Raw genomic sequence first — 22678 nt, 5'->3', positions numbered from 1 at the left:
AGAGAGATTAGATAATGTGAAGATCCTGTGAGAAGGAGACTTAACTAGTCAAGAGATGTCAGAAGGCTTAAGGAAGATATGTTCGAATTAGGTTCTGAAAGAAGTGTGATGGGTAATTGGAGAGGAGGGGAAAGAAGGACATGCCAAGTCTAGGCAATGGCATGCTCAAAGGTCATGTAGCAGGATTCCATAGGATGCACTGAGCAGGTGACAGAGGCCTCTGCAGCCACAGTCGTAAGAGCAAGTCCAGCTGATGCTGGAGGGAGGGTCCTGTTTAGTATATAGAGCAGTGGTGAATGTGCTGTCTTTACTTGTTTCCATGTTGTGGTGCTAAGATTTAACACATTACCTAGGAAATATGGCTCCATTTCCTCATAATAGGTGAGGAAGGTGATGGGCAGAGAGTACACAGATCAGGCTGGCATGGGATTGGGATAAGATCAGTGTGTCTTCAGGGGCCCTTCAACTGTTGATAGAGTTGCATGCGTAGATTTCATCATGCTGCAAATCCTCAGTTACCACTTCCCCATCTGTGGTCTCCTCTGTCCAAACTTCCACAAGTCACAGTTCACTTAACAGCTTATTTAGGCTAAAAGAAAAGGTAGTCTTTTTCTGAATTTGGAAATACTCCAAATTCTGTGGCAGCAAAGAATGGAATGTTGACTCCATCCTGTGAGGTAGTCTTCTCTGTGTTTTGACCTCTTCTCTGTATTCTCTAAAACCTACCTGCATACATGCATATGATTTTTGTAGTTATCTCAGTTTTCTTAATTATCTTTTCTGCCTCTGAGCTCTCTAGGGGCAAGCATATGTATTATTTAAAATCCACTTAGATGCTAGAAGTATATCAATAAAAAATAAGTAAATTAATGAATTCATTATATACCCAGCTCTCTGCTCTGTTTCCTAGTTTTTCTTTAGTCCATTGTTTATAAATAAAAATAATATCATGCTTATATAGTACCATTTTAGAAAATGTTTTTATAAGCCAGGCATAGTAATATGTAACCATGGTCCCAGCTACCTGGCAGACTGAGGTGGATGTCTTGCTTTAGCCCAGGAGTTCAAGGTCAGCCTGGTTAACATAGCGAGATCATATCTCTAATGGAGAAATAAATGAAATTTAAAATGTTCTTATACATAGTCTCATTTAATCTTGGTTTTATATTATGAAATATTTTAAAAATACAGAAAAATTTCAGGAGTGTAGACATTGTTATAGCTTCAGTGAAGTGTTGTCAGATACATTTTAAGACTCAAAGTGGAATCCCTTGGTATTCCTCACTCGAAACCCATGCTTTTCCTTTCCTCCCTCCTAGAAGTGTGCATGGTTCTTGAATTTGATAATTAGGCTTATGTGTGGTTTTAGAATTTTACAACTTAATGTCTGTAAAGACTGTAACACATAAACAGCCAGGTACTATTAGAGTTCTTTATTTGTAAATTTTCCACAAAAGTCTGTAAGGTAGGTTCCATCTCCATTTTACATATTAAAGAATTAGATGAATGGAGTTGAGTAACATATCCTATGCCATGCAGCCAAGACAGGAAAATAGAGTTTTGACCCAGGCAGTTTGGCAGGAGAGCTTGGGTCCTTAACAACTGTACCATTCAGCCTCCTGTATACCAGTAAACAAAATATAATATTGCTTTCCATGTTTTAAAGCTTATGATGCACTGTGTGTATCCTGTAATTTGCTTTTACTGTCTCATACTTTTGAGATTTAACCATGTTGATCATTATGGTTCTGATTTAAGTGCTTCATGTTACTGTATTTTATGACTTCCAAAGTTCATTTCTTCTGCTATTGATGAACATTGGGGTTTTTCCAGATGTTAACTATCACAAACAAGGCTGCAGTGAAATTATTACAATTTTTTTTTGTACACAGATATGAAACTTCTCTGGGCTGTGTGGCTGGAGTAGAAATGTTAGGTCACTCTTTGGGCATGTATGTGTGCTCCTTTATTCAATATGATTGAATTATTCTTCAAAACAATTGTAGAGGTTTCTTATGGTGAATTTAAGTTGCAATTGCTTCCCTGCTCTCAGAAATAGTTGACAATTTCTGATTATAATTTTTGCCATTCTGAGAGCTGTGAAATATTGATTGGGGGTGTATTTTAACATTTATATTTTTATATTTATTTGACATTAACATTTGTGTGAATTGCCTGTTTATATCCTTTGCCTCTTGTGGGTAATTTGTCTGATTTTATTCTGTGAGAATCCTTTATATAGTCTTGAATATCGCAGTTATTTACAAGTGTCTCCCAGTTTTTGGTGTCTTCCCCCTCTCTTCCTTTTTTAACCTTTTCTTTTTCTTTGTGGTGCTGGGGGATCAAATCCAGAGCCTCATACATGCTAGGCAAGTGCTTTACCATTGAGACACACTCCTTAGGCCCCAAAACTATTTTATTTAAAACTTTTTCTTATTCTCTTAGTTTGTACATGACAGTAGCATATATTTTGACATATTATACATGCATGGAATATAACTTCCTGTTCTCATGATTGTATGTAATGTGAAGTTACACTGGTTGTGAATTCATTCATATATGAACATAGGAAAGTTATGTCCGATTCATTCTATCTTTCCTACTCCCATCCCCCCCTCTTCCCTTAATTTCTTTTTGTCTAATCCCATGAAATCTATTCCTCCCACCCTTATTGTGTGTTAGCATCCACATATCAGAAAGAACATTGGGCCTTTTGTTCTTCTGTATTGGCTTATTTCACTTAGCATGATACTCTCCAGTTACATCCATTTACTGGCAGTTGCCAAGATTTCATTCTTTAACGCTGAGTAATATTCCATTGTGTATATATACCACATTTTCTTTACCCATTAATCTTTGAAGGGCACCTAGGTTGTTTCCATAGTTTAGCTATTATGAATTGAGCTGCTATAAACATTGATGTGGCCGTGTCACTATAGTATGTTGATTTTGGGTATATGCAGAGGAGTAGGATAACTGGGTAAAATGATAGTTCCATTCCAAATTTTCTGAGGAATCTCCATACTGCTTTCCATAGTGGTTGTGCCAGTTTGCAGTCCCACTAGCAATGTATGAATCTACCTTCTTCCCCCTATCCTTGCCAGCGTTTTCAATTTGGTTTATTGATTTGTTCATTTTGAGGATTTCTGCTTGATTTTATTTTCAGAATCTCTCTTTATTGAAGTATCTTTCACTTCCTGTATTTTATCTCTGATTTCACTCCTTACATCAATCTTTACCATACAGATCAGGTTTACTGTGAACATCCTACACTCCCTTCTCTGACATTTCTTTCACTGTGGTATCAATAGATTCTGTTGAAGTATCTTGGTTGGTTTGGGGTGATTTGTTCCCTTGCGTTTCCATGTTGTTTGTGTTGTCTCCCCATCTAACAGTATGAATCGGAGGCAGTAGAGTTTCTACCATGTAGATTTATAGTGTCTCTGAAGGTTTCCAGTATGTGACTGGTTAGGGGGAGACAAATAATAACAACCACCAATGCAAACAATATACAGCATTAAACCAAATAGTTCCTGCTATGACATTTACAGTGTTAATTATCACAACAAGTGGAAATGATATGATTAGTTATTGCCTACAATAAAAACACTAAGTTTGCAGAAGGGTTTATAGTTTTGGATGATGGATAGGGTTGAGAACAGAAGTGATGTAGGATGTGATGATTATAAGGGAGGAGGAGAGAAGATAGAAGTAAAAAATCAAGGAAGAGGGAAAGAACAACAGATTAGATATTAGTAGAAGAAAAGAGAAAGAAAAGGGAAGCAGATAAATGTAAAAATTTTAAAAATTTAAAAATAAATGAATATAAAGCTGAAATATACTAATCAAACATCTTAGTACTAAAAAATCTGATCCATGGAAAATAAGTGGCTTCAAAAATGCTAAAAACGAGAAAAACAAACAAATATGGATGTGTATAAATGTCTGTGAACCATTAAGGTCACAATAAACAGAGAAAGAAAATAAGAAGAAAAAAATCTCAATGAAAAGTTAAGAATTGTTTCCTTTAGAATTAAAAAGACTTTTAGCTTCCCTTCTCAGTAGTGGTAAGTGGGGTCATCTGCAGTATGATGCTTGCTCCACCCTCAGGGTGGTGTTGCTCGAGAGTGAGAGGTAATCCCATGGGTAGAACTCCTAGAGGTAGGGTTTAGGTTTAGTCAGGTTCCAGGCTCTTTGCTCAATGCCAGTTGGTCTGGAGCACCTCCTGGGCCCAGCAATTGACAGTCAATGCTGGAAGAATGCACCCCAGGGCTCTCCCCTGGGTTCCACTCACGTGGTGGTGAAGCCAATTCTTAGTCCACTAGGTTACCTTCGGACTCTAGGAATACCATGTTTCCTGGGTTCAATCTCCAAATCCAACCTCTCCCGTCTCTGCCCTTTCTAATTCTGGGCCAGGTGGGGCTGTCCCAGCTGGTCCTGCAAGCAGCTGGATTGGAGGGGAATGGAAATGCTGGGTGGGTTTCCATGACCAGTTGTCCCCTGCGTAAACCTGTCTCCAAGTTTGATTTTTTCCTGTTCACTTAGGCATACCCTATGTCTTGCTGTATGGGTTTGTGAGGCCTGTATTTCGGCACAAACTTGGGTTTGCCAGGAATCTGCTCTCTCAGCTGCTGGCCCCACCACCCTGTGGCTGCAGAATGGTTTCTTCCTCTGTCCATCTCACACAGTTGAGAGAAATTTGGCTTCTTTCTCACACAAGGATATTGTGCAGCATAAGGCAGTGTGTTTCATCTGTAAACTCTTGGTACCCATACATGCCACAGGCCTTCTAAAAATACAGGTTCCTTTAATTCCCTTATCCCTCCAATTTGCTTGTGGGGGGACTGCTCTTGGTGGTGCCTATGGCTATCTTATGAGCTGTGGCACTGGGGATTTCTTCCTTATTTTATTATATCCAACTTTCTTAGTTCCCAGTCTGCTTTGAAGGTCCACTATTAAACTCCAGTAAAGCGGCCCCCGACCCCACCGCCCCATTTTTGTTGACCCACCTTGCTGTAGAAGCTTCCTATCTACTTCTTGGTTTTATGACCTGGAAAGCAACCTGCTCTATTCCACCATCTTGAAAAGTGATGGAAATTTGTAGGATTTTCCTCATTATGAAACTATTTTATAATAGTGCCTAGTTCACTGTGCTAGATACTCAGCGTCCTACAATTCTGAGAAATTTTCTTGAATTGTTTTGTGATAACTTTGGTTTCTCTGTTTTTAGTTTTAGATTTATTGAGGTCCTTATTTTTGGGATATCAGACTCTGGAGATTAGAGTCTAATTTTGTCCTTTTAAATTTTTCATTTCTGGTTTTTACTTTCTGGTATATTTTCTCAACTTTATCTCTCCTTTTTTCTATTGAGTTTCTCATTTATCTTTTCATATTTTCTTTCCAAGATCTTTTCCCCTCTTATGGTTCTCTGAATGTTTTCATACTTTGTTTTTTATTCTTTATGGTAGAAACATTTTTCAAATGTATTGGCAAGAGTAGGGAACTAAACATCTGATTGGAAACTCTGGATCTGTGAGTAGGACTTTGAGAGCTTTTGCTGTAGGGTAATCCAGCCTGGCTGTTTCCACTGGGAAGCCTCCAGTGAACCAGAGTCAGCATCTTCTGGTACTTCCTGGGGGTAAATTTTGTTAAAAAAATCCTGATCTGACTGGTCCAAAATCAGAATACTGGCTAGTGGCTCTTGTTGTATACATGTGTTCATTTAATCCAGTTGTCACCGTGGTGCCCTTGCTCCTCAAGTATGCCTGCATAGCTAGCATAGAGGCCTTTCTTTTGTTCTCTTTAGAAAATAATCCTTCTATGTCTGATACTGAGTAGGCAGTAAGAGCTGGGTGATGTTAATTATGGATCTGGGTATTTGTTATTTCATATGCAGTTTTTTAAACCAGTCCTTATTTTATCCCTCATCACTACCCCAGAGACACTGGCCTTTGGGGGGAATTTTACAGTCCAGAGCAGGTTGTTTCTATACTGACTGCATTGCTAGCTTAGGATTTCACTTTCTCAGGCCTATTACATCATTTTCCATACTGCCATTATTTTGTTGCTATTGTTTTCCTTCTTATTTCCCCTTTCTTTATGTGCTTATCTCTTTTAAATTAAGACAACTTAAAAAGATCTTTATGTGAGATAAGGAAGGGAGAAAAAATATTTCTTGTGTTTAGTTTATCATCTTTATCTGGAAGCCCATCTAATTACTATATTTTAAGCCTAAAGAATTTATATATATTTTATCCTGCTTTTTTGGATAGTTTATGGTAGGGGATTTTCCAAGGTAGGTCTGTAGTATTCTCGTTTGATTTTCATAACGGTCCTGTGAAGCATTATACTGACACTTTTGCAGATAAGAAAACAACAAGGTGTAAAATGTTACCACATAAGTGATGGTGCTGGCATTTGCACCTCAGGGTTTCCATCTCTATGTTTGTGCTTGTTTCATTCTATTGACCTAGTTATTTACTCCTTCTTTAGTGATTATAGGGCATGATGGTGGGCTGTGTTTTCTCTGATGTGGAAAGTTAGGGCACAGTAAGCAAAGGGCAAGACTTTTTGCAGATAGCTTATGTCTCTACTCTTCTGGCCTATTCCAGTGTAAGGAGAGGATGAGGCCAGTGAAAAAGGCACTGAAGCAGCTGGACAAACCCGACAAGGGGCTCAACGTTCAAGAACAGCTTGAACACACCCGAAATTGCCTGCTCAAAATTGGAGACCGGATAGCCGAGTGCCTTAAAGCCTACTCAGACCAGGAGCACATCAAACTGTGGAGGAGGTAACCAACCTTGCCTTGGCATCTGCCCAGTTTGATTTGATGACTGTGTGGGGGTTCTGTTTTTGTTTAATACAGTTGGATGCCAACTCTGAAAAATGTTTTCCTAACAGAATTCATCTGTTGGCAACATGCCTTAAGACTTCAACAACTTCTTTTTCATCAAATAGGCCTTTCTACTGAGACCAACCTTTAGAAAGGGGCAAGATGTTAATGTAATTTGTAAGAAAAAAACAATCACATTAGATTTGCTGGCCTAGTCTCATAATAAAGATTCTCTTTAAACCTGTAAGGAAATATAGTGTGGTGGGAGCATGCCTGTAATCCCAGCAACCTGAGAGGCTGAGACAGGAGGATTGTAGCAGCTTAGTGAGATTCTGCCTCAAAATAAAAAAAAATAAAATAAAATAAAAAGGGTTGGGGATGTGGTTCAGTGGTATAGCACCCCTGAGTTTAGTTGCTAGTACAAAAACCTATAAGGGATAGAAAGACCATCTAGTGTAAGTGTTCTACTCATCTCAGGTTGATACTCAAACATTCAGATAATATTATATCTACTACAACTAATTGGCTGGTTCTGTGCTAACACATGAGACAAAACAAAGGTTAAGACCACAAGAAATGTCAATTCTCTGTTCTTAACTCCTTTTTTTAAATAATTAAAGAACTCTAGTAGTAGCTTGGGTTGATATAGTTGATCTAGCGCTTTACAAACAGGTTGAAGTGTCTCATCTGAGATGTTTGGAGCCAGAGAGGTTTCAGATTTTGTAGTATTCCTACATACATAATTACTTGATTTGCGCATGGGAATCAAGTCTAAACAAAATTCATTTATGTTTCATATATACCTTGCACATTGCCTGAAGGTAATTTTATATAATATTTTTAGTACACCTGTGTTTTGACTATGACCCATCACATGAGGTCTGATGTAGAATTTTCTACTTGTGACATCAGCTGAGCACTCAAAGTTTGGGATTTTCAGATTAGGGATGCTCAGCATGTTTGATATCTGAATTATTATTTATTATGCCCTTAACACTGTTAGTAACTTTTTTTTTTTTTAAACCTAATTAGAATAGCAAGAGTTATCCTAGTGCATGGATCCCTGAAGTTAGGCTTCATACTGTGCACTTGGATCTGCTATGTTAAATATCTCAGACACTGTGATCTTTGCTAGCTGTAGTTCATAGGAAAGTCATTTTTGTTAAAGAGTTCAAAGTAGTACAAGGTAAGACTTCTAAGAGTCTTTATCATAAAGTGATAAAAACTAAAATATAGAAGTTGTGAGAAGGAAGTGCCTAAAGAAGGTGGGAAGTTGAGTAGGGAGGTCTTCTGAGAGACAGGTAGTTACGTACATTTGAGCTGCTTATATGCAAGCCAAATGGAATTGTTTAAATGAACAGAATTCTTTGGCTTCAGGAAAAGCTTGAAAGTAAGGCAGTGAGGTGACTGGGAGATGTTTTATAGAGTTTATAGGTAACTTGTTAAAACTGATACTCTTTATAAGGGGCCTTAGAAATTAAGGTGAATGGCTTTTTACCCCATGCAGGAAGTTTACTAATTAGGAACCTTTATGAGTGTTTTGCCCATTACAAAGCTTAAAAGCCTGTGTCTTTTCCCCATTCACTGTTATTACCTGTATCTCTCTTCCTAAACGCAGATTTTATCATATTACCGTAGCATGTGTAGTAACGCCATGCTAAGGTGAGTGTAATGGGATTGGAGGGAAGGAGTCACTGATAGTTTAAAGGAAGAAATGATAGGCCTTAGTGATGATGATTAGGAGAAAAGAAAGGCAACACAGAGACAACCAACTGAATGAAGGTCCTCATGGGCGATGGTAGTGAAGATACATGATTGACAGTGTTCAGAAAGTGGGGAAGATGGAGGAAAACTTAAAGGACTGCAGTCATAGATGCCATGGATATAAATTACAGGGTTTATAATCTATTGATAGACTCCTTGGTCTAGGATCCCTCAGTCAAAATCTTTTGATAGAAGCATATAAAGATACATTATTGATACAAAGACTGAGAGAATATTTTTGTAACTTTTTTACATTTGCAGAATATTCTAATGAGTTTAAATTCTATTTATTTAATTCTATAATTTACCAGGACTATTGTTTTTCAGGAATCTATGGATTTTTGTTTCCAAGTTTACAGAATTTGATGCTCGAAAGTTACACAAGTTATACAAGATGGCTCATAAGAAAAGATCTCAAGAGGAGGAGGTAAAATGCAAATTTCATCCTAATTTATTCAAACAAATAAAAATAAGTTCCATAGAAAAATTCCTAATGATTGTTTTTACCTGGGGGGTGGTCATAGACTAGTGGGTTGTTCGTGGTACCTGTAAATTGTTAGTTTTTTTGCCCTTGCTTTATCCTTGAAGGTCCAAGGATGGTGATGAAATCTACCACAGGTCACAAAGTGTGTAGCCTATAGCCCCTTCTTTTTCAAACAGTATGCTCTTTGACTGTATTAGCTGGTTAGTTTCTCAATTTACTCCTCTAGTAGTCAAACAGTAACACTGCTGTTTATTGGGTAAAATAGCCAATGCACTGAAGCCAAACCATCTTTTAAAATTGTGACAGGGATTCATTACCCTGTGTTTTCATATCCTGGAATAATTTATTCACCAGGCCTTTTCTTCTTCCACATGCACATGACTTATGGTGGCTTATAAAGCTATCTTCTAATAGGTAGCAAGATTGTGAGCAGAAAATAACTTTGTTTTTCTTTTCTGGACTATGTAGTTGTGTCCTTCCAGCTTTTATATGTAGACATATCCCAACTGGTCACTTTCAAGACATGGATGTGAGAACGTGCCCCAAAAGTTGCCTCCCTTTGTTTGGAGTAGCAGGACAGGTGCAAAAGTGTTTTGGTTCTTGCTGCAGTGTTAGTACTTCTTGTATAGATATGCCTGTTTGCAAATCTACTGATTTGCCATGTGGACCCTCCTACCCAAATCTTCCAGTCTCTGAACATTTGAAATACATCCACTCATGTGTGAGCTCTGTGAAAGCAGAAGTTATTTTCTCTCTTTCATTCACTGTTATGTCTCTCAGTGCCTGAAATTGTGGCTAGCACAGGGTAGGTATTCAGAAATATTTGTTGAAGTTAGACTCTGTCCAGCACTCCATTGGCCTATAAAGTAATAACCTCAATTACTTTGTATTTAATTTTATATGGAAGAGTATGATATAGCTGTAGTATACTAATGTATTTGCATATACTAATATTGCTGAGTGTTAATCTAAATCTTACACAAAGTCTGACTTTGTAAAAGGTCCCATGAAAAGGAGTAAAGTAGTTAGGAAAGGCCTTTAGGCTAGAGTGAAAATTAAAATAAGGGTCTGGGGCTGGGGATGTGGCTCAAGCGGTAGCGCGCTCGCCTGGCATGCGTGCGGCCCGGGTTCTATCCTCAGCACCACATACAAACTAAGATGTTGTGTCCGCCGAAAATTAAAAAATAAATATTAAAAAAATCTCTCTCTCTCTCTCTCTAAAAATAAAATAAGGGTCTGAAGATGGGCACAGTGGTAAAGGGCTTCATTAATTTAACTATTAGAAGTTAGTATATGTTGAGTAAAAAAAAGTGATATCCTACTAGTGGAGGTATACACTGTCACAGCTTTTCTGGAGGATAATGCAGCAGGATTTATCAAAAAACTAGACCACACCATTCTGCTTCTAAAGGATTTAGCTTAAGGAGATAATATAATTAGGGATTTAAGCATGTTAATGGAAATGACTTGGAAGTCACAACAATAAGAATACATAGATCGTGATTGTAGATAATTGGGGTGTACTGTTCAACCACTAAATGTAATACTATAGAAGTAAACATTTACTGAAAAAGATTTTCATAACATTTAGTTAAAAAAGAATAGGAATTGTTTTTTATATATATATATAACCTATAAAAACACACAAAAAGGTTCAGAAAGATGTGGCCCAAATTACTAACAGTTACTCCCTTGTTGGTTAGATGTTAGGGCTCATAACATTTCTTTCCTTTTTCATTTTTTATGTTTTAATATTGAACATTTTACTTACGAGGTAAAAGAACGATGTTACTTCAACATTCAGATGTTTAGCTTGATGATTTTAGTGTAGGAACTAGATTACACTGAACAGTTGTGGGTTGTTTGTTCTAGTTAGCTCTAGAAATTTGGTAATCTTGTTTTTGCATCATTCAGGATGCTCTTCTGAGTGTTGACAGCCTGGTTATTTGTTTCAGAACATACATAGTGGCATCTAAGGATTCCTGCATATGTTCTCACAGGCACTTGTTAATGGAGATTCTTTCTCTTGTACTGACCTACAAGGTCAGACTCAACAGATAGATCACTATTAGACTGTCAATACTGTGGGATCTCTGGAATTTATGAACATTTTTGATAAGAAAGCAGTAAATGGTAGGTTGAAAATCAAGAAGGACAAGGGGAAAATATTCAGAGGTGATTATCTTTATTCTGCTCTCAGGAATTAAGGGTCTTGAGCTATTTTGGTTTCCTTTTAATCTACAGGAGCAAAAGAAGAAAGATGACATGATTGGTGGTAAGAAACCATTTCGACCAGAGGCCTCGGGCTCAAGCCGGGATTCTCTGATATCTCAGTCCCACACCTCACACAACCTTCACCCTCAGAAGCCTCATTTGCCTGCTTCCCATGGCCCACAGATGCATGGACACCCAAGAGATAACTACAATCACCCCAACAAGAGACACTTTAGTAATGCAGGTAGGCCATTAAGTGGAGTTTTCAAAGATGTGCCAAAAACCTCAGTAATTTCATTTTCCAAAGACTGCATCCGGACATTGGTGCTTTATTCTTCTCCAAGACTTTATTGTCCTCTTTTTTCTTGGTGAGATAAAGCATGAAATAAAGATCCAAAAGACTATTATTCCAACTTTAAATTAAGAAGAACATAGCTACAATAAACAAAAGCCAAGTAGCAGACTTAGGGGAAAGATTTTACTATTCTCTGTGACAGGTAAATGGCTAAGACTGCTAATACAGAAAAGATCCTTGCCAGTTGTAACAATAAGGTAACCAAATAGAGAAATGGGCAAAGGACAGTCTAAGAGAGTGAAAAGACAACTTACATAATGAGAGGAAATAACTCCCAAACAGTACATCCAATGAGAGGTTAATATCCAATATATATAAAGAATTCAACTCAATAGCAAGAAAATGCCCAGATTAAAAAGTGGCCAGAAGGACCTGAATAGACATTTCTCAGAAGAGGGTGATAAGAGAAGAATTCTGAGGTGTCCTAAATTAAGTTACAGGCCATAGAATGAAGGGAGGAAAAAGATAAGAGAAAGTAATTTTAACTCACAACTGTAAGCTAAACCAACTAGAAAAAGAGCTGCTCTACATTCTTTTCCTGTATGCTGAAGATTACTCATCAAGGCTACATCACATTCTGCTTTTGGAACCAACCAATCAAGAAGTAGCAAAAGTTCACTTTATGGACTAACCTCCTATCCCAGGACTCTGCCCACTTTGCTTTGTCCTGCCCTTCTTGTCTGTAACTAATGTAGGTTCAATGTCAATGATTTATGTTTCTTCTCCGTAAATTTTATCATAAAACACCAAAGCCCTTTAGGTCCAGTGGGAAATTTTGACTAGCATCTGTATAGCTCAATAAACTTTTTTTTCAGAGATCTTTTAGTCTCAAAAGTTTGATTGAATAATGACATACAGATGGTCAACAGGTATATTTAAAAATGCTCATCACTAATCATCAGAAAATATGAATTAAAATCTCAGTGATAAATCACCTCACACATGTTAGAATGGCATTTATCAAAACAACAAAAAATAATGTGTTATAATCCCAGTGGCTTGAGATACTGGAATTATAACACATTATTTTTTGTTATTTTGAGTTCAAAGCCAGCCTCAGCAATGGCAAGGTGCTAAGCAACCTGTCTCTAAATAAAATACAAAATAGGGCTGGGGATGTGGCTCAGTGGCTGAGTACCCCTGAGTTCAATCCCCAATACCCTGCCTCCTTCCAAAAAATAATAATGTGTTGACAAGGACAAGAAGAAATAATCCTTGTGCAGGATTAGTGGGGATGTAAATTAGTACAGCCATTATAGAAGCATGTGGAGGTTACTAACAAAAGTAGAACCATGATATGACCCAGCAATTCTACTACTGCAAGTATATATCCAAGGAAAATGAAATCTGTATATTGAAGAGATATTTACCCCCATGTTTATTGCAGCATTATTCACAGTAGCCAAGATATAGAGTCAACTTTAGTCTCCGTCAGCAGATGAGTGGGTAAAGAAAATGCACATATACTTAATGGAATACTATTCAGCCATCAAGGAAAATGAAATTTTGCCATTTGTGATGACACGGGTGAACCTTGAGGACATTTAAGTGACATAAATCAGGCACAGAAAGACAAATATGGCATAATCTCATATGTGGAGCCTGAAAATATTTGAACTTGTAGAAGCAGAGTGTGGAACAGTGGTACCAGAGATTAGAGGGCTGGGAGTGGAATTGAGGGAAATATTGGTCAAAAAATACAAAATTTCATTTGGATAGGAGGAGTCAGTTGTACAATGTTACCATAGATAACAATGTTCTTGTATTCTTCAAAATGACAAAGAGTTCAAAATCACTTTAACTGTTCTCTCCAGAAGATAAAAGTGTGTGAAGCACTGTATATGTTAATCAACTTTGTCTAGCCATTCCATAATTAACATATTTTGAACGTGTATGGGATAAATATACATAATTTTTGTCAAATAAAAAGTTCTTAAATTGCATTCTTGAGACAAAGTTCATAAAAGGAATATAAATTAAAGTTTTATGGATATGATTATAAAAAAAGCAAAAATAAATAAAAATTTATAGGGGCTGTGGGTAAAGCTCAGGAGTAGAATGTGTCCCAGCATGTGTGAAGCTCCAGGTTCAATCCTCAGTATTTAAAAAAAAAAAAAAAAAAAAAAAAGTCTTTCTAGAGCAGCTTATGTGTTGTTAAAAAGAAAAAACTTGGGCAGTGATTAGGAATGGGGATAGAATCAAACTAACAAGATGACCAATCTTGCATTTGGGAAGTATATTAAATGCACAGTGAGTTAACCAATATATTTAAACCATTCAGATCAACAGAAATTAAAAGGAGAAATGCCCGTTGCTAAGAGTGAGAATTGCTACCGTTCTACTTAGAAAATAATTTGAAATATCTGAATACATAGGTTTTTGACAACTGTAATCCCTTTTCTGGCAGTTTGTCCTATAGAAATGAAAACTCATAGCTGAGTGAGGATTCTGTTCCAGCCTTACAATGTCAAAAGACTGGAAATAAGAAAAAAAAAAAGTGTGTCACATTAGATTGGATAGAGAGAAAGGATGGGAGAGGAGGGGAGGAGTAAGGAGGATAGGAAGGGCAGCAGAATAGAATTGACAATATGATTGTTGTATGTACATTCCATGTATGTATTATATGTCAAAATTCATTCTGTTGTCATGTATGACAAAAATAAATAAATAAAAAGACTGGAAATAACTTCAATGTTCACTAATTAGTGAAATAATTAGATAATTAGTAGTGGATTAGATGAGTAATGGAACATTTGTATCCATTATTATTTATTTGGTAATCTTGGTTTTGCATCATTCAGGATGCTCTTCTGAGTGTTGACAGCCTGGTTATTTGTTTCAGAACATACATAGTGGCATCTAGGGATTCCTGCATATGTTCTCACAGGCACTTGTTAATGGAGATTCTTTCTCTTGTACTGACCTACAAGGTCAGACTCAACAGATAGATCACTATTAGACTGTCAATACTGTGGGATCTCTGGAATTTATGAACATTTTTGATAAGAAAGCAGTAAATGGTAGGTTGAAAATCAAGAAGGACAAAGGGAAAATATTCAGAGGTGATCATCTTTATTCTGCTCTCAGGAATTAAGGGTCTTGAGCTATTTTGGTTTCCTTTTAATCTACAGGAGCAAAAGAAGAAAGATGACATGATTGGTGGGTTTTTATATTTAAAGATGACCAAAAAAGGTGAAAGAAAAAATAAGCAGTAGCAGCAGCCATGTGTGTACATGTGTTTATGTGTGTGCTTTTAAATTTATCAAGGTGAATTCACGTAGTGTGAATTCAAAAGTTTGTAAGTGAATGGGCCGTGGTGGTGCATGCATGTAATCCCAGCAGCTTGGGAGGCTGAGGCAGCAGGATCATGAGGTCAAAGCCAGCCCGAGCAAAAGCAAGTCACTAAGCAGCTCAGACCCTGGCTCTAATAAAAATACAGAATTGGGCTAGGGATGTAGCTTGGTGGTCGCGTGCCCCTGGGTTCAATCCCTGGTACCAAAAAAAAAAAAAAAAAAAAAGTTTAAGTGAATGATTTAGTTGTATTTAGTTCACTCACAGTGTTGCCAGTCATGTTTATCTAGTTCCAACTATCATCCCAAATGAAATCCCATGGGTTAATCCCCATTTCCCTATTCTCTCCACGCCTGCAACTGCCAGTCTGTATTCTGTCTCTCTGGATTAACCTATTCTGAATATTTAATATATAAAAGGAATAATTACAACTTGTGATTGGCTTCTTTTACATCATGTTTTCAAGTTTCATCTACATTGTGGCATGTGTCAATGCTTAGTTCATTTTATGGCAAGAGAATATTCCATTGAGTAAATGTACAGTATTTTGTTTATCCATCCATTTATTGATGGACATTTGGATTTGTTACTACTTTTGGCTATTGGGAATAACACCAATGTAAACAGATATTTGAGTACTTTTGTGTGTGTGTGTGTGTGTGTGGGGGGTGGTATCTGGGGATTGACCAGGGTCTCATGCATGCTGGCAAGGGCTATACGCTGTACCACTTAGCTACAACCCCAGCCCTGAGTGTCTACTTTTAATTATTTTAGGTATATACCTCAGAGTGGAATTGCTGGTTCATAATGGTAATTCTCTGTTTTGCTTTCTATGGGAAACCTCAAAACTGTTTTCTGTAGTATACAAATAGCATATTGTATAAGGATAGAGAAAGATTTGAAAGCATATATGTGGCATTAATAACAATTACGTTGACATGGTAGGAATGGAGGGGATAAGATTTCAAAGAAGTCTTATCCATTGTCTGTTGTTTCCTGATTACAATGAGCATGAAACGTGCCCCCCCACCCTTTTTTTAGTACTGGGCATTGGATTCAGGGATACTTTATCACTGAGTTGCATCTCTACCCCTTTTAAAAATGTTTTTAAATTTTTTTTTATTTTGAGACAGGATCTCACTTGGCTGAGGCTGACCTTGAACTTGGAGTCCCCTTGATTCAGGCTCCTGAGTCACTGGGATTACAGGTGTGCACTTACCACCTCTGGCCTTACTTTAAAAATAAGAAAAGGGAAAATATAGAATAAGATTTAAAAAGCATGTAGTAGGTATAGAAGTGTAGTATAAGATTTATTTTATAAAGATTTAAATATTTCAAAGTAATCAAAATGGAGTACATTTTAAATTTCTAGAATTTCTCATGTCTTCTGGTAAAATTTTAGTTTATATTATAAATATTTATATATATTATATATCTGTTTTGTTTTCTTATCTTTTTGTATTAAAAAATAGCTATTTGAAAATTTTTGCCCCAAATTCCTTGAATATCTGAATTATTTCCTACTGTGCCCACCCCCCCTTGGTTTTCAGTCATGCAGGTGATTCTTTTGAGATGCCTAGTTAGTTCTGTTTGAATTGGGAACATGGTGTTTTAAAACTGGTAGAAGCTCTAGATTCTGTATTCTACCTCCCAAGGAGACTCAGCTTCTCCAGTGAGCACAAAAATGGGAGGTGCTTATCTCAGTGTATTTCACCTTCTGGCTCACCTCTCTCCAGGGACTTAGCTTTTCGGAGTACTCAGCTGAGAGCTAGTTGTGTGAAGTCCTCTCTAGCAGGCCTTCAACTCTGCTTTTTGTTTCTCTAGAATCATGAGACTGCCCCCAAACTGCAGTGCTTTTCAGATGGTTTTCAGCTAATCCTTTTAGCCTCCTGCTCTTGCAGATTCAATAAATACCCTTGGAAAAGCTGGGCATATGTTTGAAGTCCCTCAAATCTCCAGTATCACTATAACCTAGAAAGACGCCCCTGACCAGAGCTGTGCTGATTTCCCCTTTCCTCAGCAGTGGTTCTAGATCCTTTTCAGCCTCTTTCCTATTCTCAGAACAACAAACTTTTAGGTGGCTGCAGAAGTCAGCTCTTAACCTTTTGAGGTTGTCTGCTCCTTGGAATCTTAGTACATCTAGACCTGATTGCTTTAGTGGCTCTTTGATGCCTTTAAAAGAATTATTTTTATTTGGCCTTTCTCATTGTCCTTGACAGAGTATAGTTCTGCTGCAAGCTACTTTAACTGAAAGCAGAAGTTCCACATCCTCTAATCTTTTTTTTTTAAGAGAGAGAGATTTTTTTAATATTTATTTTTCAGTTTTCGGCAGACACAACATCTTTATTTTATTTGTATGTGGTGCTAAGGATCAAACCCAGCGCCGCGCGTGTGCCAGGTGAGCGCGCTACCACTTGAGCCACATCCCCAGCCCCTCCTCTAATCTTAAAAATCAAAATGAATAAGTTCAAAATTAATGGATCACCATTTTATTGAAGAGAAGAAAGTTAATGACTATACAGGATGATTGAGAAATATTACTATGTTCTTAGGTTGTGTGACTTTTTTTCATATTTTTTATTGGTGAATTATAGTTGTACATACTGGTGGGATTTGTTGTTATATATTTGTACATGCACATAATATAACAATATATAACCTCGCCAATATCATTCTCCACTATTTCGCCTTTCCCTCTCCTGTGCCCTCCTCTTTATACTGAACTTTTGGGTATTAGGTTGGTTTTGTGTTATTCATATGGTGTCACTTATATTCTGACTCCTTTCAAAGAATTTCGTATTAAGCTAACTACATTCTTGGATTTCTTACTAGCTCAATATTTCCTAACTAGTGATCTGTATCATGGAGGGTTCAAGAAAAGTACTGATTTATTCTGTAAATAAATGACTTAGCTTGAGTTTCAAGCATCTCTGCTATACCACAGATATTGATACTTTGATTTGAATCCATCTTCAAATGACCTTTTCATGATGTGATATCTTTGTTGCTTTTTGTTAATTCTTTAGTTGAGTAGTCAAGTTTTACCTCTGGTCTGATCCACCTGGATCAACAATGACCTTAAGCTTCAGGTTGACTATTACATTAATGGTAATATTTCTAAGCTATACACCTTCCTTAATGATGATGTTATTTGACTCTGTGGAAGAATGCTAGAAGGCCAGCAAAATTTATTGAGAGACATTTAGTTGGAGAGACACTTATTTGGTGGCATGTCTTTGTCAGATGTAGACTAAAGATGGATTTTTCCATGAGTTCCTGTAGTTCCTTCTGGTTAATCCTTTGTATTAGTTTCTTAGGGCTACCTGTAATGAAGTTCCACAAATTAGGTGGCTTAAAACATCAGAAATGTATTTTCTCTCAGTTTTGAAGGCCAGAAGCCTGAAATTAAACGTGTCAGCAGGGGTGGTTCCTTCTGGGGTTCTGAGGGGGGAACCTGTTCCATGCCTTTCCCTTGCCTTTTGCCTGCTACCAACACTCCATGGTGTTCTTGACCTGTAGTGGCATCATGCTGATCTCTGCCTGCATTTTTACATGAGTTGCTTTTGGGTCTTATACCTCCCTCTGCCTCCATTTTAAAATGATATCTGTCATTGGATTTAAGCTAAAAACAAGATCCTTAATTATATCTACAAGACCCAATTTTCAAGTAGTCACACTCAAAAGTTCTGGGTAGACAGAAATTTTGGGGGGTTATAATTCAAATCACAACAGCCTCCATCCCTGGGCTTCTGTGTTTTCACTACCTTTTCTGAGCCAAGTAAGTGTGAGTCCTTCCCTTGGGTGAAAGGGAAGCTACAGAAGTTAAATGGATCTTAGTTTGGCCTTATCTTTTAAGAGTTCGAGTGCTGATCCAAGTTCATAATTAAAGAATTACTTTTTGTCAGAGGAAGAGGTCTAGTTGTGGGCTAGGGAAAAAGAATAGGAGAATCAGTTAATATAATCAAGATATTTTCAGAAATGACACAGCCTAACTGTATTAGGTGAAAAACTTTAGATGTGTAAATCGAGGGGGGATGGTATTATCTTGCAGCTGTGAAATTCAGTGTATTGTTTTCCAAATTACTGTTTGGTTTTGGTTTTTTGACCATCTATCACAGATTAGAAGGTAAATAGATCTAGAAAATGAAAAGTAGCAGTTCTTAGATTTTAGGAGGAAGGGAGAATGTTAACACTCATTACTGATATGTTAACCATCAGGAGATTTAATGTTTGCTTGTAACGTGTCAGCCTTTCAGTTCAAACCTTTTGAGATTCAGTCATTTCTTATAGTCATAAGATTCTTTTTCTGCAGATCGAGGAGACTGGCAGAGGGAAAGAAAGTTCAACTATGGTGGTGGCAACAATAATCCACCATGGGGCAGTGACCGGCATCATCAGTATGAGCAACACTGGTACAAGGACCACCACTATGGGGACCGGCGACATATGGATGCCCACCGTTCTGGAAGTTATCGACCCAACAATCTGTCCAGAAAAAGACCATATGATCAGTACAGCAGTGACCGAGACCACCGGGGACACAGAGATTATTATGACAGGTATGTAAAAAGTTCTGAGACACCGGGCACTGACCTCACCAAGAACTACTTATAGGAGGAAATGGTTAAGAGTAGGGATTTTTATGCCGGGCATGATAGTAATCCCACACATGCCTGTAATTCCATCTACTGAGCAGGCTGAAGTAGGAGTATTGCAAGTTTGAGGTCAGCCTCTGCAAATTAGTGAGACCCTGCCTTAAAATTAAAAATAAATGGTTGGTGGGGTGAGGGTGGGGTAAACTCAGTGGTAAAGTGCTTGCCCAGTATTTTAGTATGCTTAAGGACCTGGTTTTAATTTTCAATTCTACAACCTCCCACCCCCACCCCACCCCCCAAAAAAAAGAAGAAGAAAAAGAATTATTAAGCTCTTTGTTTTAGTCTCAGTAGCACATTAGGTAGTAGGGATTCTGAGATGAAATAAGCCAATGATCCTTGGTTTGCCAGAAATCCATAATTTAAGAGTCAAGGCTTTTGAAATTGTGTCTGCTGTATAGCTATATAAAACTACCAGTGATATGATGAGCCAGTACTTCTAAATTATGAGAATTAGCAAGTATGGGAATGCTGACAAGTTTTCCCTAAATTTTCTGAATTTAGGAATTGGCTATATATTTATTTAGCTTCATAGCATTTGATTTTTTCCTCAGCTGCTGATGCTTTGTTGGTGTTAGAAATGGAACCCAGGACCTTATATGTGTTACCCAAGTGCTGTACCACTGAGCTACACCTTAGCCCTGGATTATAGCTTGAATTTAAAGTGGGAAAATTTTGTTCATATCCCTCAGTGTCTTCTGTTTTGAAAGATTTGGAAAGGCAGACTACATTAGCTGAGCAGTGGTGGCCTAGTATCAGACATCTCCTTAGAAGGAGCCTTCAGCCCTCACTGTACCTTCATTTCTCATCTGGCTTCAGTGGATACTTTCTCTGTCTTCCTTTATATAGATAGATCTGTATTTCTATTTGGTACCATTTTTCTTCTCCTGAAGGACTTTCTTTTTTTTTCTTTTTAATTATGGATAGTTTCTATTTCTATGTCTTCCAGGTGTATTAATATTTTATTTTTCATTGTCTAATCTGCCCATGAGGCCTATTCATTATATAAAATATACTTTTCATACCTTGTAGTTTTTATCTCTAAAAGTTGTATTAGGGTGTGTGTGTGTTTTTTTTTTCTTCCTTCATCTTCTATGTCTCAGTTTAAACTCTCAGAAGTGGAATATAGGTTATCAGAATAATTTCAGTGCCCTTGTCTGCTAATTATATCATTTGGGTCAGTTTCAATTGATTTACCTCTTTATTATGGGTCTTAGTTTCACTGCCTCATGATTTTTTATTTGATGCAAGGTAAAATTTACCTTGTTGTGTGCTTTTTATAGTTCTATAAATATTCTGAAGTTTTATTATAAGATGCAGATTATTTGGAAATAGTTTGATTCTTCCAGGTCTTACTGATAAGATTTATTAGGCAGAACTGGAGTAGTGCCTGGTCAGGGGCTAATTATTGCCCACCCCTAGGTAAGAATCCCTGTTACACTGTACTCAATAATGCCCCTTAAATTTAGTAAGGTTGTGGGTCTAGCTGGCAAGATCCGCTGCTGGGCTTTGTGTGAATACAAGGTAATAACCTCTAATCCTTCTAGGTGGTTCTTTCCCTAGCCATGGGTCCTTTCCTCACATTCATATCCCGAGCAGTGTTATGAACTTGAAGAGGGAAAGGAACCCTGTGCAGATCTTCAGATCTTCTGTTTATGCAGGATTCTCTTCGATTATGCCATGTCATGTGAACTCTGCCGCCTTGGTCCATCGGCAGTCTGACAGCCTCTTCCTGGGTTTTCCTCTCCCTGTGTCATATCTTTCTCTGTGATACAGTAGTGAGCAGTGGGAATTAGAAGACTAATTTCATTAGTTTTCATCCTCAAGGAGCACTGTTGTTCATGTGCTATCTTGAAAACCATAGTTCTGTACATTTTGTTTCTTTGAACCTGAATACCTAATTCTCCCCATACTCCTTTCACTGAGGTGAACTTCACACTGCATAAATGAACCATTTTAAAGTGAACAGTTCAGTTACATTAGTACATTTACAGTGTTATGCAGTCTCTTCCATCTAGTTCCAAAACACTTGCAAAGAAAACCTCATAACCATTAAGCAATTATTTCCCATTCTTCCCTCTCCCCAGCACAGGCTGGGAACTGACAGTCTGCATTCTTTATGTATTTACCTATTCTGGACATTTCCTGCAGGGGGGACTCATATAATATGTGACCTTTTTTTTCTGGCTTCTTGACCTAACATGTTTTTGCAGTTTGTGTACATTGTAGCATTTATCATTATTATGTGGCTGAACAGTACTTTAGTATATGTTTAAATGTCACATTTTGTTTATTCATTCATCTGTTGGTGGCCATTGAGTTTGTTTCTATCTTTTGGTTACTGTGAATAATGCTGCAGTGAATACTGGTATATAGATATTTGTTCACATACCTGTTTTTAGTTCTTGTGTGTATACTTACCTAGGAGTGGAATTACTAAGTCATATTATAATTTTTTAATGTTTTAGGAACCACCAGACTGTTTTCCACAGTGGCTGAACCATTTTATATTTCTACCAGCAATGTTTGACAGTGTAATTTATCAGCATCTTCATCATTAATTACTTTTCTATATTTAAAAAAAATATAGCCAATCCTAGTGTATGTAAAATGGTCTCATTGTGGGTTTGATATGCCCTTCCCTACTATTACTGAGATTGAGCATCTTTTCATTGTGCTTATTGGTGGTTTGTTTATCTTTGGAAAAATGTCTATTCAAGTCCTTTGTTTTAAAATTGGGTTGTTTTACCTTTTGAGTAGTCTTTTAATGATATAATGAGTAGTTTGTCAGGGCCCAAACTAAAGTTTCAGTACTCTTAACAGAGTCAATTTAAAAAATAATTTTATCAACCTTTCACATGTTTTTGACTATCTAGGTTGATATCTGAGTTACTAATAACTTACAAAGTAATTTCAGTGAGTTTTTTCCTCCTGAACTTGGTCAAGATTACATGAAAATGTGTATAGTTGGTATATTTTCCTGATGAGTGTGGTTTACAAAGCCATCAGTGATTAAGTGTATGTATACTGTATCAGCAAGTTCTGTGTCATTTTATAGGACGCATTTTGCCAATAAGTGAAAAATG

General features: G+C 37.2%; 1 protein-coding gene across 5 annotated transcripts in view; it reads left to right on the top strand.

Moving 5' to 3' along the window:
* Positions 1 to 22678, top strand: part of Chd2 (chromodomain helicase DNA binding protein 2) — a 125526-nt gene that overhangs the window by 99180 nt on the left and 3668 nt on the right. For all 5 annotated transcript variants that reach the window (XM_046436623.2, XM_046436613.2, XM_058576962.1 and 2 more), the window contains 4 exons: positions 6612 to 6790; positions 8924 to 9023; positions 11325 to 11538; positions 19253 to 19499. In XM_046436623.2, coding sequence (XP_046292579.1) covers positions 6612 to 6790; positions 8924 to 9023; positions 11325 to 11538; positions 19253 to 19499 — 740 coding nt within the window. The remainder of the gene's footprint in view (positions 1 to 6611; positions 6791 to 8923; positions 9024 to 11324; positions 11539 to 19252; positions 19500 to 22678) is intronic.

This window comes from Marmota monax, unplaced genomic scaffold (assembly GCF_021218885.2).
Source record: "Marmota monax isolate L192 unplaced genomic scaffold, Marmota_monax_Labrador192_F-V1.1 WCK01_AAM20220418_F8-fsc00005, whole genome shotgun sequence".
Classification (NCBI taxonomy): domain Eukaryota; kingdom Metazoa; phylum Chordata; class Mammalia; order Rodentia; family Sciuridae; genus Marmota; species Marmota monax.
Note: the sequence above shows the minus strand (reverse complement) of the source record. Positions and strands in the feature narration are given on the sequence as shown.